Genomic DNA, 24097 nt, shown 5'->3' with positions numbered 1-24097 from the left:
TCAACCGGGGCGGCCAATTATGACATGTCTTCCCAAAATAGCCGCTCTCCTGTCCCTTCTGAGCCCACGGAGCGGCCGCCCCCTTAAGATGCGGCCGCTCCTTTGTGGCGGTAGTGTGAGTAAGTGGCTAAATTTAGCCGTGTCCCATTCACGCTCTCCCTCCCCGCAGGAACAATGCCGCGGGCGCACACGCTCAGCACCTGCCTGGGAGCGGGTGCCGCTGCCTGCGGAAGGCGCACACCCACCCACGGCGGCTCCGCCACGGCGGCGGCCCCGGTGTGCTACCAGGCACGGGGCACGTTTACTCCCGAGGAAGACGCTGGGGACGAGCCTTGGGAGGAGGAAGCCCTGGAGCAGAGAGGCTCGGAGGAGGCATTGTTCTCGGCCCTGGAAAATGCGATCCCCGCGGAGCTGGGGCTGGAAGGGGCAGCGGCGCCGGCTGTGGCCGCGGTTGGGGAGCGGGTGGTGGCAGGAGGGAGGTGGTGGCAGGATGGTGGTGGCCCTTCCGTCCTGGCTGAGCAGCATGACCCCGTGTGACCTGTCGCTTTTCCCTTCGGCCTCTCTGCCATCCTGGCACCGCGGGCAGAGGAGTTTCGGGGTCCGTGTGCGGAACTCCAGGGTCTGTGTGGAGCCTTCTCCTTTCCTGTGCTGCTGGTGGGGATCCTCAGTTCGCCCCCCTGCTCTGCACTAAGTCCCGGCTTTTGGGGGACCCGTCCCCTGCCCACGCTGGAAGGCCTCGCCCGGGCATTGACTTCCGGGGAATTCCCCAGGTGATCCCGGCTGATGGATGAGCTGGGAATTTGGGACTGTGCGTGCAGGAGTGTCTGATCTCAGTGCTGCCACCAGCTGGGGCAGCCAGGGGAGCCACCTCCGGCTCCGGCCCAGCTCCCGGGAGAAGCCCCCGTGGCCGGAGCGGCGGGATGGGCGGGGGGCTGCGGGTGGGAGCAGCGCTGACCCCGCAGCGTGCGGGTGCAGGAGGCCAGGAGAGGGCAGGGAGCCGCTGGTCTCAGAGGTCCACTGCCACCTCCAGCACTGTGGGGTCACCCTGCCACTGAGTTGAGCCAAGCCGAGCCTATTTGTTTAACCCAAATAAGCCAAAGCTACAATCCGTCTGTCCCAAAACACTTGGGCGAGGGTGAGGCTGTACCTCTGCTGTTCTATCCGCCCTGCGCTCCCCAGGGTGGTTTCCAAACCCCACCTCCCAGCAGGAGCACAGGCTACCATCTCCCTGTCCTTGTCTTAGGGAGCCTGAGGCAGGGTGGGACCAGCAGCTCGCTTCTGGCAGCCCTAAAAGCACAGGAGCTGAGTCCCAAACATGAGCATCCCCATGCACACCCTCAAGCTCCCCTTGCTCCCCACGGGCCCGTGCAGAAGGGTTAAGGCAGAACTGGCCTCCCCGGTTCTGCCGCACATGGGCTCCCTTTCATCTCTGGCGTGGGGCCAGCCAGCGTCCGCATGAATCACAGGCCACTCCTCTCTCCCCCAAACCCCTTGGCCGGAGGCTTCTGCAGCCTTTTACTCACACAAACAAAAATAAATCTCGCTGCCGGCCTCTGAACTCTGCAAAGGCGAGTTTCCCTCTGGCTCCCCGAGCGGCCCGGAGCTGTGCGCGGGGACTTGGCACGCTCCCCGCCGACCTCGCTCTTTCACTCCCGGCGCATCCTGTGTCCTTCTCTCACCGGGCGGCCCGGCGAGCGGAATGGGACGTGACGGCCGGCACAGGCGCTGCCGGCGGCTGCCAGGAACCGGCCGGGTACGGCCCGCCGGGGCCGCGGGGGCAAATGCCACACACGAGGGGGCTGCCCTGCCCGCCGTCACCCCCGTGCTCCCAGCCTGAGTGTCCTGCTGACACTCCTGAGGTCACCTGTGCGGGCTGGGGTGAGGCACAGGCTCAGGAACCGTGTTGGGGTGCAGGTTGGGGTCCCCTCCTGCCACCAGCTCTTGTTCACATAGGACTGTCACCGTTCAGTGGTGGCTGCGTGGTTTCACCCCCACTTCCTGCAGCTTCGGGGCCGTTGACCTCTTTGGCCGCCACACAAGGGACTTGCTGCTCTCTGCATTGGTTGATGGGGCCCTTCCCTATCTCCCCAAGGCAGGTGGAGCAGGGTCCAGTGCCTCCCAGGGACAAGCAGCCCCTCCCACGCCCCAAAACCCTGTGGAGACAGCCCACCTGCTGTTCTGGTTGGTTCCAGGTGGTCCCTGACTGTAGCTCATCCTGTGCCACCAGTGCCAAGGCAGAGCACAGGCAGAGATGGCATCTAGCACGTGTCTGGTACAGAGCTGCAGCCTGGGGACAGTGGTGTGTCCTCTGTGGGATGGGGAAGGCATGTCCTCCTGCTGGCATGCAGCAGACAGGACCTGGCATGCTCCCTGACTCCCCTCAGGGTTTGTGGGAGCCACATCCCCAGGACCAGCAGTGCCAGAAGGAGGGTGGGAGGCACGTGGTGAGGTTCTGGTTGCTGCCTTGCTTGGAGACACTTGTGGGAGGTGGCAGCATCAATTTAAAGCCTTGATTTAAAGCCAGATGACAACACTTGGAAATGAATTTAAAACCACTTCTTTCCATGGCCACTGCTGGCCCATGCAGCTCGTTGTTCCAGGGCGCCTCCAAGGGTTTGGCATGACTGAGGGAGGGTTGGGATCCTCACTGTGGGCAGGGGGAGCTCCCCATACCATTGGGCAGGACAGGCTTGGTGTCACCACGAGTGCCCAGGGCACATCTGGTGGGTCCAAGCCCAGTCTCAAGAGGGTTTGCATGGTGGATGTGTTCCACAGCAGCTCTGCTGTGCTCCATGGGTGACCGGTTCCTATTAGAGGCAACAAACATCAGCCAGTCCAGGGAAGCTATTTTTATGCAGAGGAAGCACTAGAATAGCATCCTGAGTTTTTTAAGCCTGTGGCTTACTGAAGAGCCCAAGTCCTTCGAGAGCCTCGAAAGTCATACGTGAGCTCTGGGGTCTCGTTTTGGCAACTGGTGTTGGCTGGAGGTCCAGGTGCAGCCCAGAGGGCAGCCAGTGAGCCCCAGCAGAGCCTCCCCCTGTGCGTGTGAGCACCTCTGTCTCTGTGGGTGTGAAGGGCTTGACCAAGGACAGTACTGGGAGTTCTCAGGCCTGGAAGCCACCTGATTTCCCAGCTGGATGGAGTCAGAAAAGGCAAGGCATGTGCAGGAGGTGGTAGGACAGTGAAGGAGATATTCAGCCAAGGATCTCTACCCCACAGACCTCTGGCTGCCTGCTTGGGGTCCCTGTGTTAGGAGGCTGTTGGCAGGACTTAGGCATCCCAAACTGGTTTGTTTTGTCTGTTGTCACCTTGACCTGTTTCCATGTGAAGCCCCAGAACCCCTGTCCTCCCTCCCCCTTGGCACCGGTGCAGATGATCCTGGCAACTGCTAGTCCCACAAATAGGACAATTCCCAAAATACCCCCATTTTCAAGGCTGGTCCCAGTTCTCCCAAAGCCTGGACAAGGCTGTTTTTGTAGGAGAATATTTTCTTGGAGGCTTTTGCCATCCTGCTCACGTGTACTGTGGGCCTGCAGGAGCTGTTGTTTGGGGCGTGCAGGTGGGATGGATGCAGCCTCCTCCTAGTCCCCTTCACATGGATCTGTACGTGCCAGCCAGGCTTATCTTCTGCTCTCAGGGTCCACGGGTCATAGGGCTGACATCCTCCTTGCTCACCATGTGTCCTTCCCTCTCCTCCAGGCCGTGCTGAAAGACCAGAGCCAAATGAGGCAGATGGAGCTGGAGATCAGACCAGTCTTTCTGGTCCCGGACACCAACGGTTTCATCGACCACCTCAGCAGTCTGGTCACGCTTCTGGACTGCAGGAAGTTCATCCTGGTGGTGCCCCTGATCGGTGAGTAGGGCCAGTGCTGTGCTCAGGGCTTCCCCTCTGCCCTGGTGTGGTCTGTGTCTCCAGTGTGGCTCCCTCTCTCCATGCCCCACGTGCCCGCAGTGCCTGTGTGGTCTGGAGTTGGTCAGCTCGTGCCGTGGGACTAGATTTCATCCTGCCCTTTCTCATCCCAATCGTTGCTGGCATTCCTTCAGCCCTTGTCACCCTGCTCCCTCCCTGCCCACAGCACTCAGCAAACTTCTCCCGGTGCATTTGGGGGTGCCAGGGGCTGGGAGAAAGCAGATGGGTGTTAAATGGGATTTTGAGGGAATTTCGAAGGGGACAAGGAGGAGGAATTGTTAAACAGTCAGAGCAGATAGCTTATCCCAGCTGAGCTGGGGCTTAGGCAGGCTGAGCAAATGGCCGGCCTGTGTCTCAGAGCTGCTCAAGCCCAGCCCTTCTTTTTATCCTTATAAAGCTCTCAGTAAAACAGCAAGCTGGTTCCCGTTATTGGTAAACACTCACCCTGGCAGATAACGGCTGTGCTGCTGGGTGGTCTCCCAGGGTGGCGGCAGCGCTTGGTTCGGTGCCTTGGCTCTGATTGTTTGGTCACGCTCCGGGCTGGAGGTGCTGTTCCTCTGGCCAGTGCCACTCCGGCGCCTGGCACATCCCGGTGCCAGCCTGGCACTCACAGGATCCCCAGGACAGCAGGAGAGGCTGGGGCAGGAGTGGGGCTGAGCATTGCAGAGCCCACAACCCATCCGCAGCCCCAGGAGGCCGGGCACCAGCTGGGTGCTGTGGGTGTCTCCTGTGTCCAGGCAGTGAGGTGGCACAGGAACACCCTGTGGCATGTGGGGGTGCTGCCCTCCGAGCCACTGTGGGGGTTCCTTCTCTCCTCCTGGTGTCCAGCACACAGCTCTGCCTGTCCCAGAGCTAATATCCAGCTGTTGCCCTTCCCCTCAGGCTGAGCAGCCCAGCTCAGGAGGGATTGCTGGGGCTGGGGATGGCACCCCTAGGTGGGGAGAGCAGGGCTGGATGCCTGCCCAGCCCAGCACAGGAGCTGCCAAGTTGCTCTGTGGCTTGGCACTGCAAAAGCCAAAGGCAGTCAGCAGCACCAGCAGAGCCTGGGAAGCCCTGGGGCCTGTGGGGCATGTTAGCACCTGGGAGAGCTGGGACCTGCCCTGGAGCCTGGTGCACTCCAGTGGTTGCTGGGAGGCTTCTCCATCAAAGCCCAGCCAGGGGCAGCAGGAGAGCTCAAAACTCTGGTCCTCTCCCTGTCCAAGATGCTGCTGCCCTCAGCCTGCAAAAGGAGCCTGGCTGGCCCTGCAGCAGGCACGATTGAGCACTTTTAGTGCCCTGCTGTCCTGCTGCCTCATCATATGACAGAGTAACTCATCTCCTGCTGCTGCCACAAGCCTCCCAGAAGCACCCCAAGTTCCTATCCATGCACGGGTTGCTCACATTCCCCCTCATCCCCCGGGACACCCATCACCATGGGCAGGAAAAAGCCGTCCCCTGGGCCTGTGGCTGCTGGGGACAGAGGCCTTGGTGCCATGTCCCATGGGAGAGAGGCACGGTGCCCTTCCCCCAGCACTGCTCCCTGCTCTTCCTGGGGATGCAGCAAGGGGTTAAGCGCTTGGCTTCTCGTTGGGTTTGTTTCTCTTGCTCTTTAACCTGCTCCGTGCTCCTTGAGCCTGACCCCGCCATGGAGAAGCCAGGCCTGGTGCAGAAGCACAAACAAGCCTCCCCTTTGAAGCCTGTTTAGCTTGGAAGCAGGAAGGCGGATTTCGGGAGGGAATACCAGCTTTTCCTGTTTGATGTTCCGTTCTTGCACGGCTCCCCCCACCCCGGGCCCAGCCGTGCATTGTGTGGAAATGGCAGCATCAGGTCGGTAGCAAGAAGAGTCTCCAGCCAGGGAAGAGCAAAGCAACTGCACGCAGATTTAATTGGAATACCCAGACAGTGAGTGCCAGTCTCACCATGGAACAGAGCGATCACGCAGGCTCCCCGGGCAGTGATTCACAGCACTGGGGAGAGGCCTCAGACCCCGAGCTCTCTCCCCGAACCCCCCAAGGAATGCATAGTTCCCACTTGAACTCAGGACTTGGCTCCAAGCTCGGAAACAATCTTCAGAAATGAAGCCATGGCTCAAACACACACACACACACACACAGAGCGGAGGCTCCCTCGCGCACACGTGCACACCAGCTCTGTGCACACGCAGTCCCGCGCACCAGCACAGCCAGGGAACTCCTCTTTGCACATCTGGATGCACATTCGTGTGCCCAGCCGTGCTGCCAGCTGTGAGACCGGGCACACACAAGGGTGTGTCCAGATGTGCTCATGAGCAGCGTCGTTCTTACACGCTGAGCAGCTCTTCCAGCAGCCCCAGCACCCGAGGGTTGGTCCCTCCTGGAGCTCTGGGGTCCCTTGGGCCCATCGGGCTGGAGCAGCTGGAGTTCCCAACCACTTGGCAGCAGTTCAAGAGGTTCCAGTCAAGGTGAACAGGCTGGGAATCCACCTGGGTTCCAAGCTCGTCTCGAGGCAGGACAGATGCGCAAAGCCAGATGGGTGAGGTGTTGAAAGGAGCGTGTTCCCTGCCAGGAGCACGGGGTGGTGGCTTCAAGTGGGAAAACAGGCCTGGGATTTGTGTGGGAAATAGTGCCAGGGTGGGAACTGCCTGCTTCCTGTTCCCATGTGCAGCCCTGCAGACAGTGCAGAGCCAGGCAGTGCCACACGGGCAGGAGGCACAGTGCCACCGGCCATCGCTGTGCTCGGAGGTGGAGGAGAGGATACAGGAATTCAGGGTTTCCTGACACCCCCAGGCACGGACGTGCTGTTGGTCATGACACAGGAGTGTGGGGTGGTGGGGGGCACAGCGATGCTCCCCGGTGTTTGGCAGGGCAGAGGGAGTTGCCCTCAGCAGTTACACTGCGGGGTGAGGTGCCTGCGCTCTCGGTGCTGAGCCAGGTGACCCACGGAGGTGGAAGGCAGCAAAGCTTTTCCAGACCCACAGCCAAGTCCAGGAGCACAGGGACACTGCAGCAGCTGAACCCAGATTTCCTGAGCCAGCTCCCAGTGCCCCGGCCCTGAGGCCTTGGCAACTTGCGTGCTCCAGCAGCAGGTCACGGGAGCACCTTGTCCCATAGTAACTGTACCTCCTCTTCCTGTTTGAAGTGATAAACGAGCTGGATGGCCTGGCCAAGGGCCCAGAGATGGAGCACCGGGCTGCAGGCTATGCCCGCCAAGTGCAGGAGAGAGCCAGGAAGTCCATCGAGTTCCTGGAGGAGCGATTCGAGAGCCGGGACAACTGTTTGAGGGCTCTGACCAGCCGAGGCAACGAGCTGGAGTCCATCTCCTTCCGCAGCGAGGACACCACTGGCCAGCAGGTAAGGGCCATCCTGGACTCTGGGGGCGGGGAGCTCTCTGCCACCACCCCCTCGGGGAAAACCAGGGACCCTGAGGTCCTGGGGTGGCTCTGTGCTCCCACTTTACTGGTGGCTGAGCTGTCCCTTGTGTCTCAGCTTGGGGCAGCCCTGCTCTCACTGAGCTGTGTTGGGTTATCTCAAAGCAGTGCAGCAGTTGTGGTGGTGGGAGTGCAAAGTTTTCCCTGCCAAGGGTAACCTTGCCCTTTCTTTTCCAGGGAAACAATGACGACCTGATTCTGTCCTGCTGCCTCCACTATTGCAATGACAAGGCCAAGGATTTCATGCCCTCCAACAAAGGTGGGACATCCTCACATCCTCTTTGTCCCTTCTCTGTTGCATTCCACGGACTCCTCCCGTTTGTCTTTCATGGCCCTTGGATCTGTTCCCTCCTGCATTTTGCCTCTTTCAACACCAAGGTGCCACCTCCTGCCTCCGGTCAGCCCCAGGCTGTGGCCCTCCCACCTCATTGCCAAATGTCCCCTCATGGCACCTTGGGGATGCCCCAGCCTGTGACAAACTCACCATAAACATCCACAGAGCCATTTTTGTGATGACAAAGGGCCAGAAAATGCCTCCTCCCCATGACCCCTGGTGCCTTCTGCCCAGGACACTTTTTCCTCTGGGTTTCTGGCTGGCATCAGCCACGTGTGCTGGGACCAGACAGCCTCCAGGCTGTTGCCAGGGCGGCAGGGATGGGAATCGCATCAGCAGCTGCCCAAGAAATCAACCCGCATTTGTCAGCACGAATTCTTAGCAGCTTAACTTGTCAGATTCACAGAGAAACCGTCACCAAATGTTTATGTGCAAATGATGCTGAATTTTGAAATCATGTGGATTATGGGGAATGGGGCCTGACAAGCTGACAGCCTCTGGTTTGTAACAAGGAGGCGCGTCACCAGCGCAGGGCAGAGGATGTTTATTGTTACACATTTCTTAAAGCGTCCGCGCAAAACCTCCTGCTCCCACTTGAGGCAGCTCTCAATCCCTGGCCTGCCTTCCCACTGAGCCCCCAGTTCCCTTCCTTCCAGCACAGCCCAGCCAGGCACTTGCCCACCATCCCCAGCCCCGACACCGTGACCGTGGCCCGTGTTCCTGGCCACCCTCCCCTTCCCCTCGTCCTGCTGCTCCTTGTGCAGCCAATCTGGGCCCATGTTGGGCTCCCATAAACTCTGTTTTTTCCATTCCCGTCCTGGCTCGGAGGCACTGTGTTTCCTGTGCTCATAGGAACAGTACTCTGGTCACAGGACCCAGCTGCTTACACATACCCCATATGCTTCCCCTGCCTCGCACACACGTAAGCGTGGCTCCCACATCCCAGCCCGGCGCGTTGCGTGCGGGGCAGCTCATCCATCTGGGGGCAAGATCCCTTCGGTTGTTTCTCAGGCATCAACTCTCAGTGTCTGTCTGAGCCCCAGCCAGAAACGCCTCGGTGTCAGTGGCGACTCCAAGAAAGCTCCGCAAAAAATAAGGGGTGGCTTTAGATCTTATAATGAGATCAACAGAATAATAGCACCAGCTTCCTGCTGGAGCCAGGGTCGCAGGCCGTCTTCCTGGCCTGGGTCAGGCAGGGACCTCCTCTTCCCAGCCTGTGGCCAGTCCACCACCCCTGTGGGCAGTGGGCAGTGACCCCAAATCATCCCTGGGCAGCACAGGGACAGGAGCAGATGGCCCTTGGCATGCAGGGCTGTCTCTGAGGCCCACCAGGAAGCTTGGCAAGGAGCAGGGAGCTGGGAGCTGGGAGCTGGGAAAGCAGGGGAACACACCACGGGATGGGTGGAAGGCCCGGGGCAGCTCTGAGCTTCACTGCACTCCGTGTGTGTGTCTCGTTGCAGACGATCCCATCCGTTTGCTCAGGGAAGTGGTTTTGCTGACGGACGACCGCAACCTGCGAGTCAAAGCGCTGACCCGCAACGTGCCGGTGCGGGACATCCCCACCTTCCTCAAGTGGGCCCAAGAGGGCTGAGGGAGCCAGGCGGGGCCCAGGGCCCCTGAGCGAGTCACGCAGCCCCTGACGGTGGGAGCCCGGCTCCAGCGGCGGCCGCGCCGCCACCGCCGCCAGCCCACCACGAACAATAAACGCCACGTCTTCAACCCACCCCGGAATGGCCGTGCTGCCAGGGCCCCCCGAGGGCAGACCAGCCGGGAAGGTCATTGCTGTGGATGGTTCACGTGGAGGCTGGGCCCTTGAGGGTCCCGCCGGCCTTTGGGCAGTGCCAGCGCGGAGCTGGAGAGCCCCGCTGACGAGGGAAGCTTTGGGTGAGCCCTGTGCTGGATCGCCAGCCTTTCGCTTGGTTTGCTTGGGTGCAGAGAGCTCGAGCCACGCCTTGCTGGCTCTTTGGGTTTGTAGGCTGCGTAGGGCAGAGATTGGGGACACGCCGGCACAGACTTTGGGATTGCTTAGTCCAGCCTGTGCACCTTGGAGAGGCCGTGGACTTCAAGGGCAGGTTTTCCCCTGCCCCAGCCTGTTTGTCCTGCATGGCCAGACAGCCCCAGGCCCCCATCCCCTTCCCCACCGTGTGCTGCCCCATGCAGGAGTGCTGCTTGCAGAGGGGTTTGCTTGTTGAGTTCCATTTTTTCAGTGTAGGTTAGTTTTCAGGTGTGTGCCCTGCCTGCTTTGCTGGGGGAGACTTCGAACATCCCCACAGCTGCTTTGTCCTGATCCCATGCCCACCCCAGCCGTTACTTGCCCATTCCTTTCTCCCCAGACCCTTAAGTCCTACCCTGCTACCTTTAGGCTTGCTTTTGACCTAAGACTCCATGTGAGGCTAACAGAATTCTCCAAGGACCCCAGGACCGGCTGTCCCATGGGTACTGTGTGTCCTCACATTGCCACAGGCCCCTCTTCCATGTGGGACCTGGATTCTGTCTATGGCTGCAGAGTCAGAGAGAACCACAGAAATGCTCAGTCCCACTATTTGCCTAGCTGAGAGGGTCCATGGATGGAGCCATTGCCTCGTCCCTGGGTCATTTTGCGCTTGGATTTGGGGTTGGGGTACTGCTAAGCTTTCCACACCCCACGTTGTCCCATCACCAAGTGTCCCATCCCCAGTGGCACACCAGATACAGAAGCTAAGAGAGAGCATTAACCCCTGAACCAGAGCCCCTGGAGCTCTGTCAAGTCCCAGTCCCATGAGCCGAGGGTGGGAGCAACCCCAAGGCCACCCCTGGTCCCCGCTGGGGCACTGCAGCTGTGGGAGGGAAGTGTCAGAGGTGGCAGAGGAAGCAGCAGGACAGAGCCCAGTGTTTTCCTTCCCTGTGTGGGTGGCTCAGACCCAGTACCTGCCTGAGGAAGCCCAGTTACCCCTGTGCCAGCTGCCCAGCCCATGGCCAGAGCCAGCTCCAGGGTCAGAGCCTGGGCAGCGCGACGGACACACCCAGGGTTGTGCTGGATCACCTGTGCCAGAGCAGTGCCCGGCCTGGGGCACGGCCCACAGAGACTTTGGGGTGCCCAGGGCTGCTGTGGGGCACACAGAGCCATCAGCACAGCACCCCTGCCCTGGTTCCTTGCCCACAGCCGTGCTGGCCGCCAGCTTTGCAGAGACTTTGCCTCCTCCTCCCCGCCGGGTGTGTTTCAGTGTTTGTTTTCTTACGGCACTGCCCCAGTGCTGCTTTCCAGAGCCCTTCCCGAGGTACCACCAGTCCGGGAGGGCCCTGCAGCCCTGCCAGACGTGTCACAGGCTTGGCCATGGGACAGTTTTGGTGCCACCAGACCAGCTGGCACAACGACGGCGAGCAGAGCTTGAGCATCTGGGGCCATCCCTGCCAGGCTGCTGGGAGCCCTTGTCTTGGGGCAACGCCTACCTTGGAGCTGTTGAGTTGGTTTTAATAATTTTTAGTATTAAACATGTGTCAGTGCAGCGTGGTGTGTTATTTGCTGTCAGCACGTGTTGCTGCTGAGGTTGGGGTGGGGGACACCAGGGAGGGGCAGCAGTGGGACACCTTGTAAGGGTGACAGCGACTCTGTCCCACGTGCATCTGCTGCTGCCCCCCAGCTAAGGGGGTCTGGGCAAACCAGGGGCACAGCAAAGCCCGGTGGGTCCCCTCCCTGCAGCTCTGCACCCACAGACGCCCCCCGGGGTCACTCCCAGCCGTGCTCAGCATCAGCCAGGCCCCTCCCCAGAGAAGAACGCGAGGCCACGCGTGTTAATGTCACTTTATTGCTCATTCCGTTTCGACTATAGAAAAAAAAACAAAGGGCGAGGAGCCCGTGTACAAATTGGACGTGATACAGGGGGGGCCGGGGCCCCGCTGGGCGCTGCCAGCTGTGCTTTGGGTGCTGCCACCGCCGGCAGTCACCCCACGGCAGCTCCGGGGGACACCGCCGGCCCTGGGGGACCGGGACAGCCCCGGGAGGCTCGGGGGCAGCTGGGCAGGAGCTCAGGCTAAGGCACAGTGGCTGCGAGGCCGGGGACAGGCGCTGCTGGCAGCCGCCCGGAGCCTCGTGTGCAAAGGAGAGGAGGGGGCTCAGGAGGGGGAGAAGCTTCACATTAGCCCCAACGGAGGGGTCAGGGCACGGGCCGGGGGGTCCAGGCTGGGGGGACTTGGCCGACACCGAGCAGAAGGTGGGAGAGGGGGTGCGGCGGTGGCAGAAGGTGCCCGGGGGGCTCGGCCCCAGGTCACAATGCACCCCCTGGGCTCTGCCCCGCGGCCCCCTCCCGCAGCCCCTGCCCGCCTCCCGTAGCTGACAAACCAGAGACCGCTTTGTCTTTGTCATGGCCCCCCCGGGCCGGCCCGGCCGCGCTGGAGACGGGCGTCTTTGGCAAAAATAAAAAAATAAAAAATAATCAAGGCGAGTGGCCGCCCGAGGGCAAATCGGCCGGGTGCCGGGGCTGACCCGGGCATCCCTGATGGCGAGGCAGGGCCCAGGGGCTCAGTCTGGGACAGGCCCTGCCCCACCTCCCAAAAACACGGGGAGCAGCCGGCTGAGCCCCTGCCTTCGGGACGGGAGGTCAGTGCTTGCTTCGGGCCGAGGAGCATCGCCGTTCCCCGGCCTCCCCCGCATGGACGTGACCGCCGCTCCCCCGTCCCGCGCCTGCTGCTCAGAGCCCCCCGTCCCCTCCGTCAGTCCGTCCCCGAACCCCGGCGGGGTCGGGCACTCACCCCCAGCCCAGCGCTGGCCGCTCCTGCCCAGCACGGAGCCGTCGCTCCGGCCACGACGGACGAACTACTCACGGCCCGCGGCGGAGGGGAGGCACAGTCCGGGTCCCGTCGCGGCAGAGCCGAGCGCCGGCGGGTCCCGCCGTGCAGCCGGAGCGATGCGGCGGCTGCCGAGGGCGTCCCCTCCCCCGGGGGCAGCCCTGAGGTAAGGAGCGGGCTCATGTCCTCCAAAGCCTCGGGCCGCGGCCCTCCCTCACAGCTTGTGCGTCGCTGCCGCCCGGTGCCGGAGTCCCGGCACCACCCGCGGCAAGGGGCGGCGGGGTCAGGCCCTGATTTACCGGCTTCTCCCGGGCACGCCGGGCCGCTGGGCGAGGGACACGCCGTCCATCCGTCCCGGAGCAGCTCTCACGGCACCTTCGCTACGAGCGAGTTCTCCGGGACCGTCGGCAGCGCCAGGGGACGAGCACCCACCACCTCTCGCCCCAGCTCCACACGGGGCAGCGAGGGGAGCCAGCGGCGCCCCCAGCCCCCCGGCCAGGCCGGTGCTAGGGGGGCGAGTATCGCTCTATGGTCCGGGCAGCCTCGGTGTGGAGGTGTGGAGCCTGCGCCAGCACCTCGGCCGCCTTGTCCTGGCTCAGCCCCAGGTGCTCAGCCGTGAATTTGGCCAGGGGGTAGAGGCTCTCCATGGCCTTGGGGTCGCTGAGGAAGTGCGAGGTGTGGGAGAGCAGCTCGGCCGCCTTCTCCTGCTTGAGCCCCAGCTGGTCGGCGGTGAGGCGGGCCATGGCGTAGACGCTGTCGGGGAAGTCCAGCTTGGCCTTGCCGTCGGGGCCGGCCGCGTGCATCTTCATGTGGCTGATGAGGTTGCGCTGCTGCGCGAACTTCCCGCCGCACACCTGGCACTCGTAGGGCTTCTCGCCCGAGTGGATGCGCATGTGCTCGGTCAGGCGGTACTGCCGGGTGAAGCGCATCCCGCAGGCGTCGCAGGCGAAGGGCTTCAGGCCGAGGTGGCTGCGCATGTGGCGGGTCATGGTGCCGCGCTGCGTGAACTTCTTGCCGCAGATGGTGCAGGGGTAGGGCCGCGTCAGCCAGTGCGTCTTCTCGTGCTGCCGCAGCGTGGCCGGGTCCTTGTAGGACTTGTCGCAGGACGAGCAGCGGTAAGGCCGCAAGATGTCACCCAGCCCTGGGCCGCCTTTGTCCAGGAAGGGCACGGCCTGCTCGGCCGCCGCCTTGTGATAGAGCTCCTCTTCGTTGTGGGCCTCCACGTGGGCGTTGAGCTGCTCGGAGCTGGGGAAGCCCTTGCCGCAGGGGATGCAGACGTACAGGTTGTCGCCCAGGCTCTCCGGCTCGTAGCCCAGGTGGTTGCAGTAGCGGTCCAGCGCGTCGCCGGGCGAGGGGCCCTCGCTGCTGCCCGTCTCCTCGCTCGTGCTGTTGTCGGGCTCCAGGTCGTTGCTCTCCACGCTGGGGTAGCGCGGCTGCGGCGCCGCAGGCGGCGATTCGGCCTTCTCCTCCCGCTCCAGCTCCTTCTCCGCCTCCCCCTCGTCCAGGTAGGGGCCCAGGGGCTCGTGCTTCATCCAGCGGTACATCAGCTCTCGCCCGTCAGCGCGGGGCAGCGGGGGCTCGGCGCAGGGCGGCGTGCTGCGGAAGGGGTCGGGGGCGTGGGGGTGCCCCCCCGGCTCTCCGCCCGGTGGGGAGTCCTTGTAGGCAGCAGCGTGGCTGCCCAGGAGGCCGGCGCTGACGGGGGGGCTGTCGTGCCGTGGAGGCAGCGAGGGCTCGCGGGGCTCGCTGGGCAGCAGGCGGTCGGTGGGCAGGAGCTGGGCAGAGGGGCCGGTGGGGCTCTTCTTGGAGAGGTCGAGGCCGCAGGGTGGCGAGCAGTGGCGCTCGGGCGGGCAGAGCCCGTGGGGGTGCAGCGGGGCGCCCTGGGCGGCCGAGGCGTACAGCTCCCCGCACTGCGTGTTGAGCGGCGCCGCCGGCTCCACGGGCGGCAGGTCCACGGGCCGCGGCGTCCCCGAGTAGCAAGCCTGGATGACCGGCGTGGCGGCCCGCAGCCCGCGGCCCAGCTTGTAGGGCGCGTAGCCCCCGCGCAGGTGGCAGTACTTGCCGCTGCGCTTCAGCTTCTTCTTGCAAAGGGCCACCAAGCCGGGGATCTGGAGGTAGCTGGCGGCAGCCAGCACAGCACCCAGGCTCTGCTCGCTGCCCGGCTCGCACTCGGCCAGGCGGCCGGTGTAGATGAAGTCGAGGATGAGGCGGAAGATGCCGGGGCTCACCATCTCATGGTCCAGGTTGAGCAGGTTGTCATGGACCACCAGCGACTTGAGGTAGGCGCTGCTGGCGGCCAGGATGTTCTTGTGCGCTCGGAAAAGCGCGTTCTGCACCACGATGATCACGTCGCACAGGAAGCCCTTGGTGCGCTGCGTGTTCAGCTGCAGCAGCAGCTGCCGCGAGTGGCTCGGCACCTCCATGGCGTCCAGCATCCCGCTCCTCGCCCGCCGCCCTGCAACACAGCGGCCGCCCCGTCAGCGCCGTGCCCGGCCCCGCTGCCCGCCGCAACGCGCGGGGGGCTCGACGTGCGCGTCCGGGGCTTCACCCCCGCGCGGGGCGGGCGGGTGGCGTGGGAGGGTCGGCTCTCAGCCCCACGCACCGCTGCGTGCCGGCCACTCTGCACTGCCGCCCGGCCGGTGCCACCGCTTATATGGGGGCTCGTTTCTCGGCGGGCTGGGGGGGCGGGAGGGGGGCGAAAACCCCCGGAGGGTTTTGGAGAAAGTGACATCACCCGCCGCCGCCGCCAGTGCCGCGCCCCGGCCCCGCCAGCCCTGGGATCCCGCGACCCCGCGCCCACCTGCCGGGGGAGCGCAGGGGGGCACACCCCGAGCCGGTGCCCGCCGATCCCCGCCCGCCGATCCCCGCCGCTGTCCCGCTCCCCGCCGCGCCTCCCCGCTTCTTATGCGCCCCGGTCCCGGGAGGCGGCCGGCCGGACCCCCCGGGCGCCCCCCGCCCCCGTTTCCTCTCCCCCCCTCGAGGTGAGCGGGGGGAAGGTTGGGGGTGTGAGGGGGAGCGGGACCTCCCTTCCCGCCTCCGTTCCGGTGCCGGTGCCCCCCGCCCAGGTGCGCAAAGCCAAGCGCCCGCGGAGCTGCTTTCTCGGCCGATTTCCCCCGTATTTCGGGGTGTTCTCCCCTCCTTTTACCTGGGCGTCCGGTGGCCTCTGCCAGCCAGCTGAGGTCTCGGTGAACTCTCATGGCTCAGCCCCGGGGGGGCCGCCGCCGGTTGCTGCTCCCCTCCACCCTCCTCTTCCTCTGCTGCTTCTCTTCCTCCATACCCCGCACTCCCGGCCGGTCCTACGGAACGGGAGGAGGAGGAAGAGGAGGAGGAGGTGGTTGTGGAAGAAGCAGCAGCGGTTCCTCGGGGTTCCCGACGCCGCCAGCTCGGAGGTGAAACCCGGGCTGCGAACTCCCCCTGACCCCGGCCTGAACTCCGAGCAGCGCCGCTGGCTGTTAAAGGGACGGCGGGAGGTTTTCCTCCTCCCATCCCCGGGCGGGGCACCGACAAGCCGGGCCCCCCCTCCTTTACACACCCCTCCCTCCCCATCCCGGTCTCCTCCTCCTCCTCCCAGCTCGGTTTTTCCCTCCTCCCGCTCTTCTCCCGCCGCGCCCCGACCGCCCCCTCGGGGGTCTCTATCCTTAGGACATCGCCCTTTGCCCGGGGACACCCCGGGTGGGGCCGGGAGCCCCGAAGAGGGGGGGACCCGGGGTGTCCCCGGGCTGAGGGCGATGTGTCCCCCCCGTCGGTACCGCTCGTAGGGCGCCATCTAGCGGCTCCCGGTGCGCTCCTCCCCGCCCGTTACCGGAGGCGGCTCCTCCCCGCGCAGGTGGGACCCGACGGGGCGGACGGTGCCGGGGAACGATAAAGCAGAGGGGTTTTGCTTGCCGCCCCACCCGAGGGGTGGATGCTGGTACACAGAGAGCGGTGGCACCCATCGGCTGGGGAGGCTGGAGAGGGCGGTATCACCTTGGGGTGCAGAGGGTGGAACATCGCGTCCGATGAGTGGAGATGATGTGGGAAAGGGGAGCAGGGAGGGGAGGCAGACGGCCCCGGTTTGCTGGTGAGGGGGGAGAGCAGAAAGCGGGAGGGGCGCGCAGCGCTGGCGCCCAGATGTGCGGTGGCGGTGGCTCGAGGTGGGCTGGGGGCTTGCGGTGGTTTGGGATGAGGAGGAGAAGGAGAAGGAGCGGGAGGCAGAGCCACGTTTCCCTCGGCTTCATCCCTCCAGCCATCCCTGAAAAGGCTGCTGGGCTGGGGGGCAGCATGGGGTACCCCCCTTGGCGCGGGGGGAGCCGCCTCTCGCTTCACACTTTCACTTCTCCTTTCTCACAGCCGCAGCCTCTTGCACAACCTCCTGGTACTGCAAAGCATCGTGATGGGCTTCCCCAGGCCGGTCCCGCTGGCACCCCCTGACCTGGGCAGGGCACCCCAAGCAGTGGCCACCCCTCTCACTCGGACTCTTGGGGTTTCACCCCGTAACCCCGGTCCCCTGGTGAACGGGAGCCAATGTGGGGTCCCTGGTGCCTGGGACAGGGTTTGGCCAGCCCCGAATTTGGGACAAAGAAGGATGGGTACTGGCAGGGAGGCTGCAGGCTGGTGGCAGCCGCTGAGCTCAGCATCACTCACCTGGAACTCATGCTCAGATTCCCCTCAGATTCAGCGTGTCCCGGATCACTACGGAGACGTCACCCTGGGGACCAGGACGGAGTGTCACTGCCCGTGGGGACCCTGCAGTGGGCTCATCCCAGGCACCGGCTCAGAAATCCCCCTCCCTTCTCCCCATGCTGGGCCCTGGCCCACAGGAAGCGCTGGGATCCTGGGAGCGGGACGTGGGCGACCCTCGTTAGAGCCGCGGTTTAATCCCAACTCCCCGGGCACTAATTTCTCCCCCCTCTCCCATTTTTTTTTTTTCCCCTCTTCAATTAACGGCTGGAATTGTTTCAGGTTCTGGCAGCGAGCTCTGGACGTCGCTGTGAGCGATGGCTCCCGCGGGCTCCGTCCCGGTAATTTATGGGGCTGAGCTGCATAAATCACGGCAGCGAGCGGCTCCCAGACAGCTGCATCCCCCGGGGCCGGCCGGGACCCCGGGCTGCCCCAGCTACCTGCTGAGTGACGCCGAGCCCTGGGGGCAGCGGCCGAGGCAGGGAATGGAAAAACCCTTCACCTTTTCCACCCTCCTTTGCAGCTCCTCTCCCATCCCCGGCCTCTCCCAGGAGCGCAGGGGCGGATCGGTGCCCGTAGGTGTTTGGGGCAGGTGGAGGGAGGTTTCTTGCACGAGTATCCCTCGTCCTGTCCTGCTGAGCCTTCTGGAGGGATCCTAACACAGCAGCCTGAGCCAGCGTTCTGCACCCAGAGCTCTCAAAAGCTGCCAGGTCTTCCCAGGGAGCTGCGAGGGACGGGAACGGCCGGGCTGCAGGACAGCAAGAGGAGCCAGCGCCGGCGCCCGGGAGCGCGCAGGGAAAGGGGCATTTTCGCCTCAATGTGCTGAGCAGATTGGAACCAGCTCTGGTTAAGTCATTGGCTCTGTTGGGAGGTCTGAGCTGGAGCGTTTCCCGCCTGTGCCCCCTCCCCACGATCAATCAAAGTTGCAGCAAATTAGCCCAGATGCTGGGAGATTCGGTTCAAATCCAGCTGTGGTTTGGATCGCGTTCGCATGCCTGGCTTCATGTGGGACCTGGGCTTTTGGACAGGATACAGCCCCCCGGTCTCTGCAGGGCCCTGTTTCCCAGCGCAGCCTCTCCCCAAAGCCCACACACATGTCTTCGATTACGGCGCCTTGGCCAGCGGGGCCGCATCCGGCAGCGCCAGGAGCCGGCAGCCCCCGCTGGCAGCTCGGCTGCGTTTCCCCGGCGGTGCCGGGGTCCAGCAGCCCCGAAACTGCTGCCCCCGTGTGTGCAGGGGGATGTGTGTCCCTCCACCTGGGCTGGGCTGGGGCTGTGAAACTCGTGACAGTGCCGAGCTGTTCCAGGCTGGGCAGGGATCACCGCTGCCCATCTCCTGAGCTGTTCCAGTGCCGAGCCCTGCCTGGTGCAAAGCAAGGCTGGGGCAGCCACGGGACCCTGCCAGGTTCTACCAGGGTGCCCCCATCATGAGAGGACCCCTGAGAGGCAGCAGGAAGGGCAGAGCTTCCCTGGCACGGCACGGGAGGCTGCTCTCTGCTGTGCTGTCTGGGTGGCATTGCTGGGGTGGACAATGGGAGTCGTTCCCTCCGGGATGATGCTCAAGAGGCTGGGGGGCCCTTCCCTGTGGACCAACGCCTGATGGGGGAATGGGACCCTTTTTCTGTGAGGTGGCACTGAGAGGACCCTTTTTTGCAGAGTGATGCCTGGGCAGACATGGGCACCTATCCCTGCAAGGTGACATTTCATGGAGCAGGGCAACCCTTCCTGGTGGAAGCATTTCCAAGTGCACGAGAGACAGAATCAAACAGCAGGAGCTGAGACTGGGAGGCACCTCAGGAAATCTTCACCCAACCCTCTGCTCCACCCAGGGCTGGCTGCACAGGACCTTGCCCAGGTGGTTTTGGATATCTCAAAGGACTCCAGCACCTCCTGGGCAGCCCACGCCAGCGCCCCCCTCCCATGTGAGAGTGTGAAGTGTGACCTCCCTGGTGGTCAGGGGAAGCCGTGGGACTCAGTCTGTGCTCCCCAGCCCTGGTCCTGGGCACCACAGAGCTGAGTCTGGCTGTGTCCTCTCTGCACCCTCCCTCCACGGGTGTGGACACACTGACAGGTCCCTGGAGCCTTCTCTTCTCCAGCCAGTCCCAGCTCTCTGCCTCTCTTCATCAGGGAGATGCTCCAGTCCTTTACTCTCCTTAGTGGACCTTCCCTGGACTCTCCAGTATTTCCATGCTGTGAGCCCAGCTCTGGACCCAGCACTCCAGGACTGAGCAGGGGGGAAGGATCCTCTCACTGCTGTCAACCAACACAGGACACCACTCACCTCCTTCAGCCCGAGGACACATGGCCAGCTTCCTGCCCCCAGGACCCCCAAGCTCTTTTCCACTGAACTGCTGTCCAGCTGGACAGTCCCTGGGATATCCCAGAGCTCAGGGATCTTCCTCCCCAGGAGCAGAACTTTGCAATTCCCCTTGTAGAACTGGGGGCTGTGGGATCCCTTCGTTATGGGGAGGTGTTTAGGAAGACAAGGGCACCCATCCCTGTGAGGTGCTGCTTTGTGGAGCAATGGGACCCCTTCCTCGTGGGGTGATGCCTGATGGGGTGACAGGACCCATCCTCTGCAGGTTTTTGAGGATCCTGTCCCTGTGGATTGAAGTTTGGTGAGATGATGGGACCCCTTCCCTTATGGGTGATACTTCTTGGGGGGCAGTGAGACCCCTTGTGGGGGACAATTTTCAGTCAAGGGCACACATCCTGCCAGGTGTTGTTTCCTGGGGCAGTGGGACCCCTTCCTTGTGGGATGACACTTGATGGGGTGGTGGAACCCCTTCTCTGCAGGCAGGTGACGATCTCATCCCTGTGGGATGATACTTGGTGAAACCATGGGACCCCTTCCCTTATGGGTGATGTTTCATGGGGCAGTGGGGCACTTCCATGCTCAGAAAAAGGCACCCATACCTGCCTGGTGTTGTTTCCTGGGGCAGTGGGAGCCCTTCCTTGTGGCACAACGCTCAGATTGGGTGAGGAACACTTCCAGCGGGGTGATAGTTTGGGGTCTGAGGTGATGAGACCCCCTTCCTTTGAAGCGATGCATCGTGGGGCAATGGGATCCCTTCCTTGTGGGGTGATGTCCAAGCTCCCACCCCTGCGGAGTCACGATGGCACTATGAGACCTCCTTCCCTCTCAGGTGGGGCCACACCACCCCTTCCTCCTTCCACCCCCCTCATCGACCGCCCCCTCCCCACCCACCCCCTCCCCCAGCCCTACAGGTGACCTCCCCCTCCCCACCCACACCACGGGCGCTCTCTCCCCCCTCCCGCCACAGGGACACGCTGTGGTCCCCACGAGATGGCAGCAGCGGGCCGCGCTCCGGGATGCGACACCCCCTCCTCGAGGGCCGCGACCCCCCCGCTCCTCGTCCCGGTCCCCCCGACGCGCACCTTGTGCGCACCTTCCGCGCCTCGGGGGGACCGGGACGCGGAGTGGCGGGGGTCGCGGCCCCCGGAGGAGCGGCGGAGCTGCGCAGCCGGTTGCGGGTGGGCCGGCCCCAGTTGCTGACTAATCCCGGGGCTGAGTCACGGTTGCGGCGGGGAGCGCTGCGGCAGCGATTCCCCCTCCCCTTCCCGAACCGGAGAGCCCCGACGGGGCGAGCGCCGGTGCTGCGTGGGGGAAGAAAAAAAGGAGGGGGAGAGGAGTGGGGACACCCCCATCCAGCAGGGGGTGGGGAAGGCGTTTTGGGGAGTTCTGGGGGGCGGCAGCACCTTGAGCAGGGTGGCTGGTGGAGGATGGGGAGGTGCTGGTGGGGTCGGGAGGGTTAATTCCCTGAGCCGCTCTGCGGGTTTTGGGGGTTGTCAGGGGTAAGGGAGTGGGGGGACCGTGGCTTGGGGCCCCCGTAGCAGCGTGTGGCCTTGCAGCAGCGTGCGGCCTTGCGCAGCGGCGGATGCTGGCGGGCGCCGATGCTGCTGTCAATGACAACGCCGCTGTTGCTGTGGTTACCGGTGTGATGCTTCGCCAGAGCAGAGTGAGGTCAGACGGCTCCAGCAGGAATGGGGGGATGCATGGATGGACGGATGGAAGGATGGACGGGTGTCTAAAGGGGGAAAGGATGCTCACAAATTCCCCTGGATATGACTCCAGGCCCATCCTGGAGGGTGCTGGCACTTGAGAAGGAGCAAGGGGCCAAAATTAATTCACCCATGAAGCTGCAACCTGTTTTTGTAGCACTGACGGCTTTTGGGGCACCCAGCCCTAGTGGGAGTGAGGGCCAGGCCCCCTTGTGAGGCTGCAGGGGTCAGGGCAGCACGATGATGCAGGGGCTTGCTCACCCCATGTATTATAAAGTCCACCCCCCACCCCCCCACTTTGTGCTGTCCCATTGTCCTGCAGCTCACTGGAGTGCCACCCATGGGTGCTTGTGACACTGGAAGGACAGAGGTCCTTACGAGGGGGCACGTGGGAGGTGCTGCTCAGGACGTTGCTGTGGGTGAGGGGTGCAGGTGGGCAGGGGGCACCCCCAGGCTAGTGCCTGGCTGTGGGGACCCCTTGCCGTGATGGGGGGCTCAGACAGCCCCAAATCAGTAGCCCCGTGGTGATGCCACAAGGCCAGGATGGGGCCACATTCTGCCCTAGCGGGGTGGTCAGGGCCCAGGGGTGCCCTAGATTTCCGTGGGTGCCTGGATGGACACGTCGTGTGTGGGGCAGGGGTTGCCCCACGCCGCACTCCCAGGGTGACAGCACCCTCAGTTTGTGTGTCTCAGTGGGTGCTCGGCCCCTGGGTCTGGCAGCAGGTGGAGAAGGGATGTGAGGCGCTGGTGCTGCTCCACTGCGCTCCTCGAGCAGCCAGGGAACGGGGGGGCTCCGGAGGGGTCGGGGGGGCCGGGGTCCTGTTGCAGCCCGGACCCCCTGCCCAGCTCCGGCCCGCTGTCCTCCCCCCGCGCCGATATAAATAGTAGCGTCTTCCCGTTCCCTAAATTTCCTCGCTGACGTAGCGCTCACGTCATTGTGTAGGTTGATGCTTTTCTATGAATGAGCCGAGATCCCCGTTACTACGAGCCCGATCCTATAAAAGCCCCGCGCGCTGCGGACAGCGCAGCACCGACACCGGCGCCGGCCCCGCCGGGAGCCGCGGGGCCCCTGCCCGGCCCGGCAGCCGCGGGGCCCGCAGGAGGTAAGGCACCGGCTGGGTTGGCCCCCAGGTAAGCGGGGACGGAGCCCGGTGCGGGGGCGGGAGGGGGCAGCGGAGCCCCGCGGCACCGAGCGCTGCACCTGCCGGCCCTGGGGCGGGGGTGAGGCGGAGCGGAGGGCACCGGGGGCCGGGGCGGGAGCTCTGCGGCGGGCGGGGGCGGCGCGGAGCCGCCTGGCGCAGCCCCACGTGCGGGCCGGGCGGCGGGGGCGGCGGGGCCGGGCGGCGGCGCCGGCGGGGGCGGTGCGCGGGGGCGGGGGCAGAGCGCGGGGCCGCCCCGGGGGGGGGGGCACGGCGGGGACCGGCCGCCCGCACCTTGCAGGGGTTGGGGGGCCGGGGGGGGAGCGGGGAGAGGTGCGGAAGCGCATCCCTGTACGGGGCTGCCGTGTGTGTCCCGCTCTGCGGTGACACCGGCGCCCGCCGTGCCCCCTCTCCGAGCCTCCCCGCAGCCACCCCCGACGGGACCCCCCCAGCCCCATCCCGCGGTGCCGCCGTGCCAGGCACTCTCCAGTGCCGCCTCTCGCGGGTTCCCCCGCAGCCCCGTGTCCCCAGCCCGGGTGCTGCCGGCTCCGCAGCCCGAGGGGGGTCGATCGCCTTCACCCCGCTGCGTCTAAAGAGCGCGGAGACCCCGTTGAGGAGAGCCCGAGTCAGAGCGTCGGCACCTTGGCTCTAGACTGCTTACTGCTGCGTAGGGACAGGACAGTAACAGTCTACAGTCATGGCTACTGAAGCATGACCCACCGCCGGCACCGGCACCGGCCCCGGCCCCGGCCCCGCACCGGCCCCGCCGCAGCGCGGGGGGCGGGCGCTGTCCGTGGTGCTGAGCCGTCGGGGAGCGCGCCCCGACGGGGGCGGGGGGGAAAGGCGGGAAGGGGCGGGGATGGGGGGGGTGTCCCGGTGCCCGCCTGACCCCGCTCTCTCTTTCCCCCCCCGCAGACACCGACCCCCCCACGGCGGAAGCCCCCCCCGCCTTCCCGCTGCAGCCCAGGTAGGGGGGGACCCCCGGCGGGGCGGACACGCGTGGGTGGGCAGGGGGCGGGCAAGGGGGGGTGGGCGGATGCTACCGATGCTGCCGATGCTGCCGATGCTACCGACACTCCCCCCTCCCGAGCACCGGGAGTCCCCCCCGCGCCGCCGGTGGGGGTCGGGCGCGCTCGCTGCGGTGGCGGGGACGCCTCCTCGCCGTCGCCAAGGCACCGGCTGCCCCCTCCCAACCCGCCCCCTCCCCACTCCGACGCCGCCCGGGCGACCGTGGCTTTAGATTGTTACTGTGCCGCTGGGGGGGTAACAGTCTACAGCCATGGTCGCCGGGACAGGCGGACTCGCACCGCGGGCAGCACCGGCTCCCCCCTCGCCCACCCCCGGGGGTCCCCGAGGCGGCGGAGGCGGGGGTCCCGTCGGGGGCGGCCCGCCTCCCGGGGCAGTAGGAGCTCACATGCAGGATGCAGCTCACCGCACATCAACTCTTACTGTTCGGGGGGGCGGGCGCCGAGCGGCTCCTCCTCGGCCAGCGGGAACGATGGGGACCCCCTCCTCGGATCCCCCATCCTGCCCCCGCCCCGCAGCCCCTCACCTGCCCTCCCGGCGGGGACCAGGAGCCTTTCGGGGATCGTCCCCGCCGGGCTCGTCCCACCGCATCGGTCCGCTCGGCAGTCGGGGTCCCGTCCCCCGGTCCCGTCCCCCCGCCTGGCCGCCGGTGCGCGGGGGGACCGCGGGCCGTTCGCGGAGCGGGGCTGGCGGCGGGGCCGGCGCGGCGGGGACTGAGCGCGGCCCGCGGGGGCGGCCGGGGGCGGTCGCAGGTTGCACAACCCGCCCGGCGCGGCCAGGAGATTCCTGAGCGGCGAAGTCAGAGCGGCCCGGCCTGCCCCGGCACCGGGCACCGGGCCTTCGGCAGCCGGCAGCGACCGG

General features: G+C 65.1%; 3 protein-coding genes across 4 annotated transcripts in view; 2 read left to right on the top strand and 1 right to left on the bottom strand.

Moving 5' to 3' along the window:
- Positions 1-11114, top strand: part of SMG6 (SMG6 nonsense mediated mRNA decay factor) — a 104173-nt gene extending 93059 nt beyond the window's left edge. For both annotated transcript variants that reach the window (XM_063402604.1, XM_063402603.1), the window contains exons 16-19: positions 3700-3853; positions 7007-7218; positions 7473-7554; positions 9090-11114. In XM_063402604.1, coding sequence (XP_063258674.1) covers positions 3700-3853; positions 7007-7218; positions 7473-7554; positions 9090-9220 — 579 coding nt within the window. In that variant the 3' untranslated portion in view covers positions 9221-11114. The remainder of the gene's footprint in view (positions 1-3699; positions 3854-7006; positions 7219-7472; positions 7555-9089) is intronic.
- A 1650-nt stretch (positions 11115-12764) lies between these two features.
- Positions 12765-23896, bottom strand: HIC1 (HIC ZBTB transcriptional repressor 1). The gene is made up of 5 exons (XM_063402606.1): positions 23763-23896; positions 19965-20151; positions 17014-17077; positions 15536-15686; positions 12765-14845 (listed from the first exon to the last, which is right to left on the bottom strand). Exons 4-5 carry the CDS (start codon positions 15585-15587, stop codon positions 12900-12902), a joined length of 1998 nt encoding a protein of 665 aa, XP_063258676.1. The 5' UTR covers positions 15588-15686; positions 17014-17077; positions 19965-20151; positions 23763-23896; the 3' UTR covers positions 12765-12899.
- LOC134554275 (collagen alpha-1(I) chain-like) lies at positions 18041-23953 on the top strand. The gene is made up of 6 exons (XM_063404816.1): positions 18041-18291; positions 20333-20670; positions 20904-21033; positions 21394-21503; positions 22203-22561; positions 23126-23953. Exons 1-6 carry the CDS (start codon positions 18041-18043, stop codon positions 23951-23953), a joined length of 2016 nt encoding a protein of 671 aa, XP_063260886.1.
- The last annotated feature ends 144 nt before the right edge of the window (positions 23954-24097 follow it).

This window comes from Prinia subflava, chromosome 8, assembly GCF_021018805.1.
Source record: "Prinia subflava isolate CZ2003 ecotype Zambia chromosome 8, Cam_Psub_1.2, whole genome shotgun sequence".
Taxonomy (NCBI): Eukaryota; Metazoa; Chordata; class Aves; order Passeriformes; family Cisticolidae; genus Prinia; species Prinia subflava.
The sequence above is the reverse complement of the archived record's forward strand: the minus strand, read 5'-3'. Positions and strand labels throughout refer to the sequence as shown.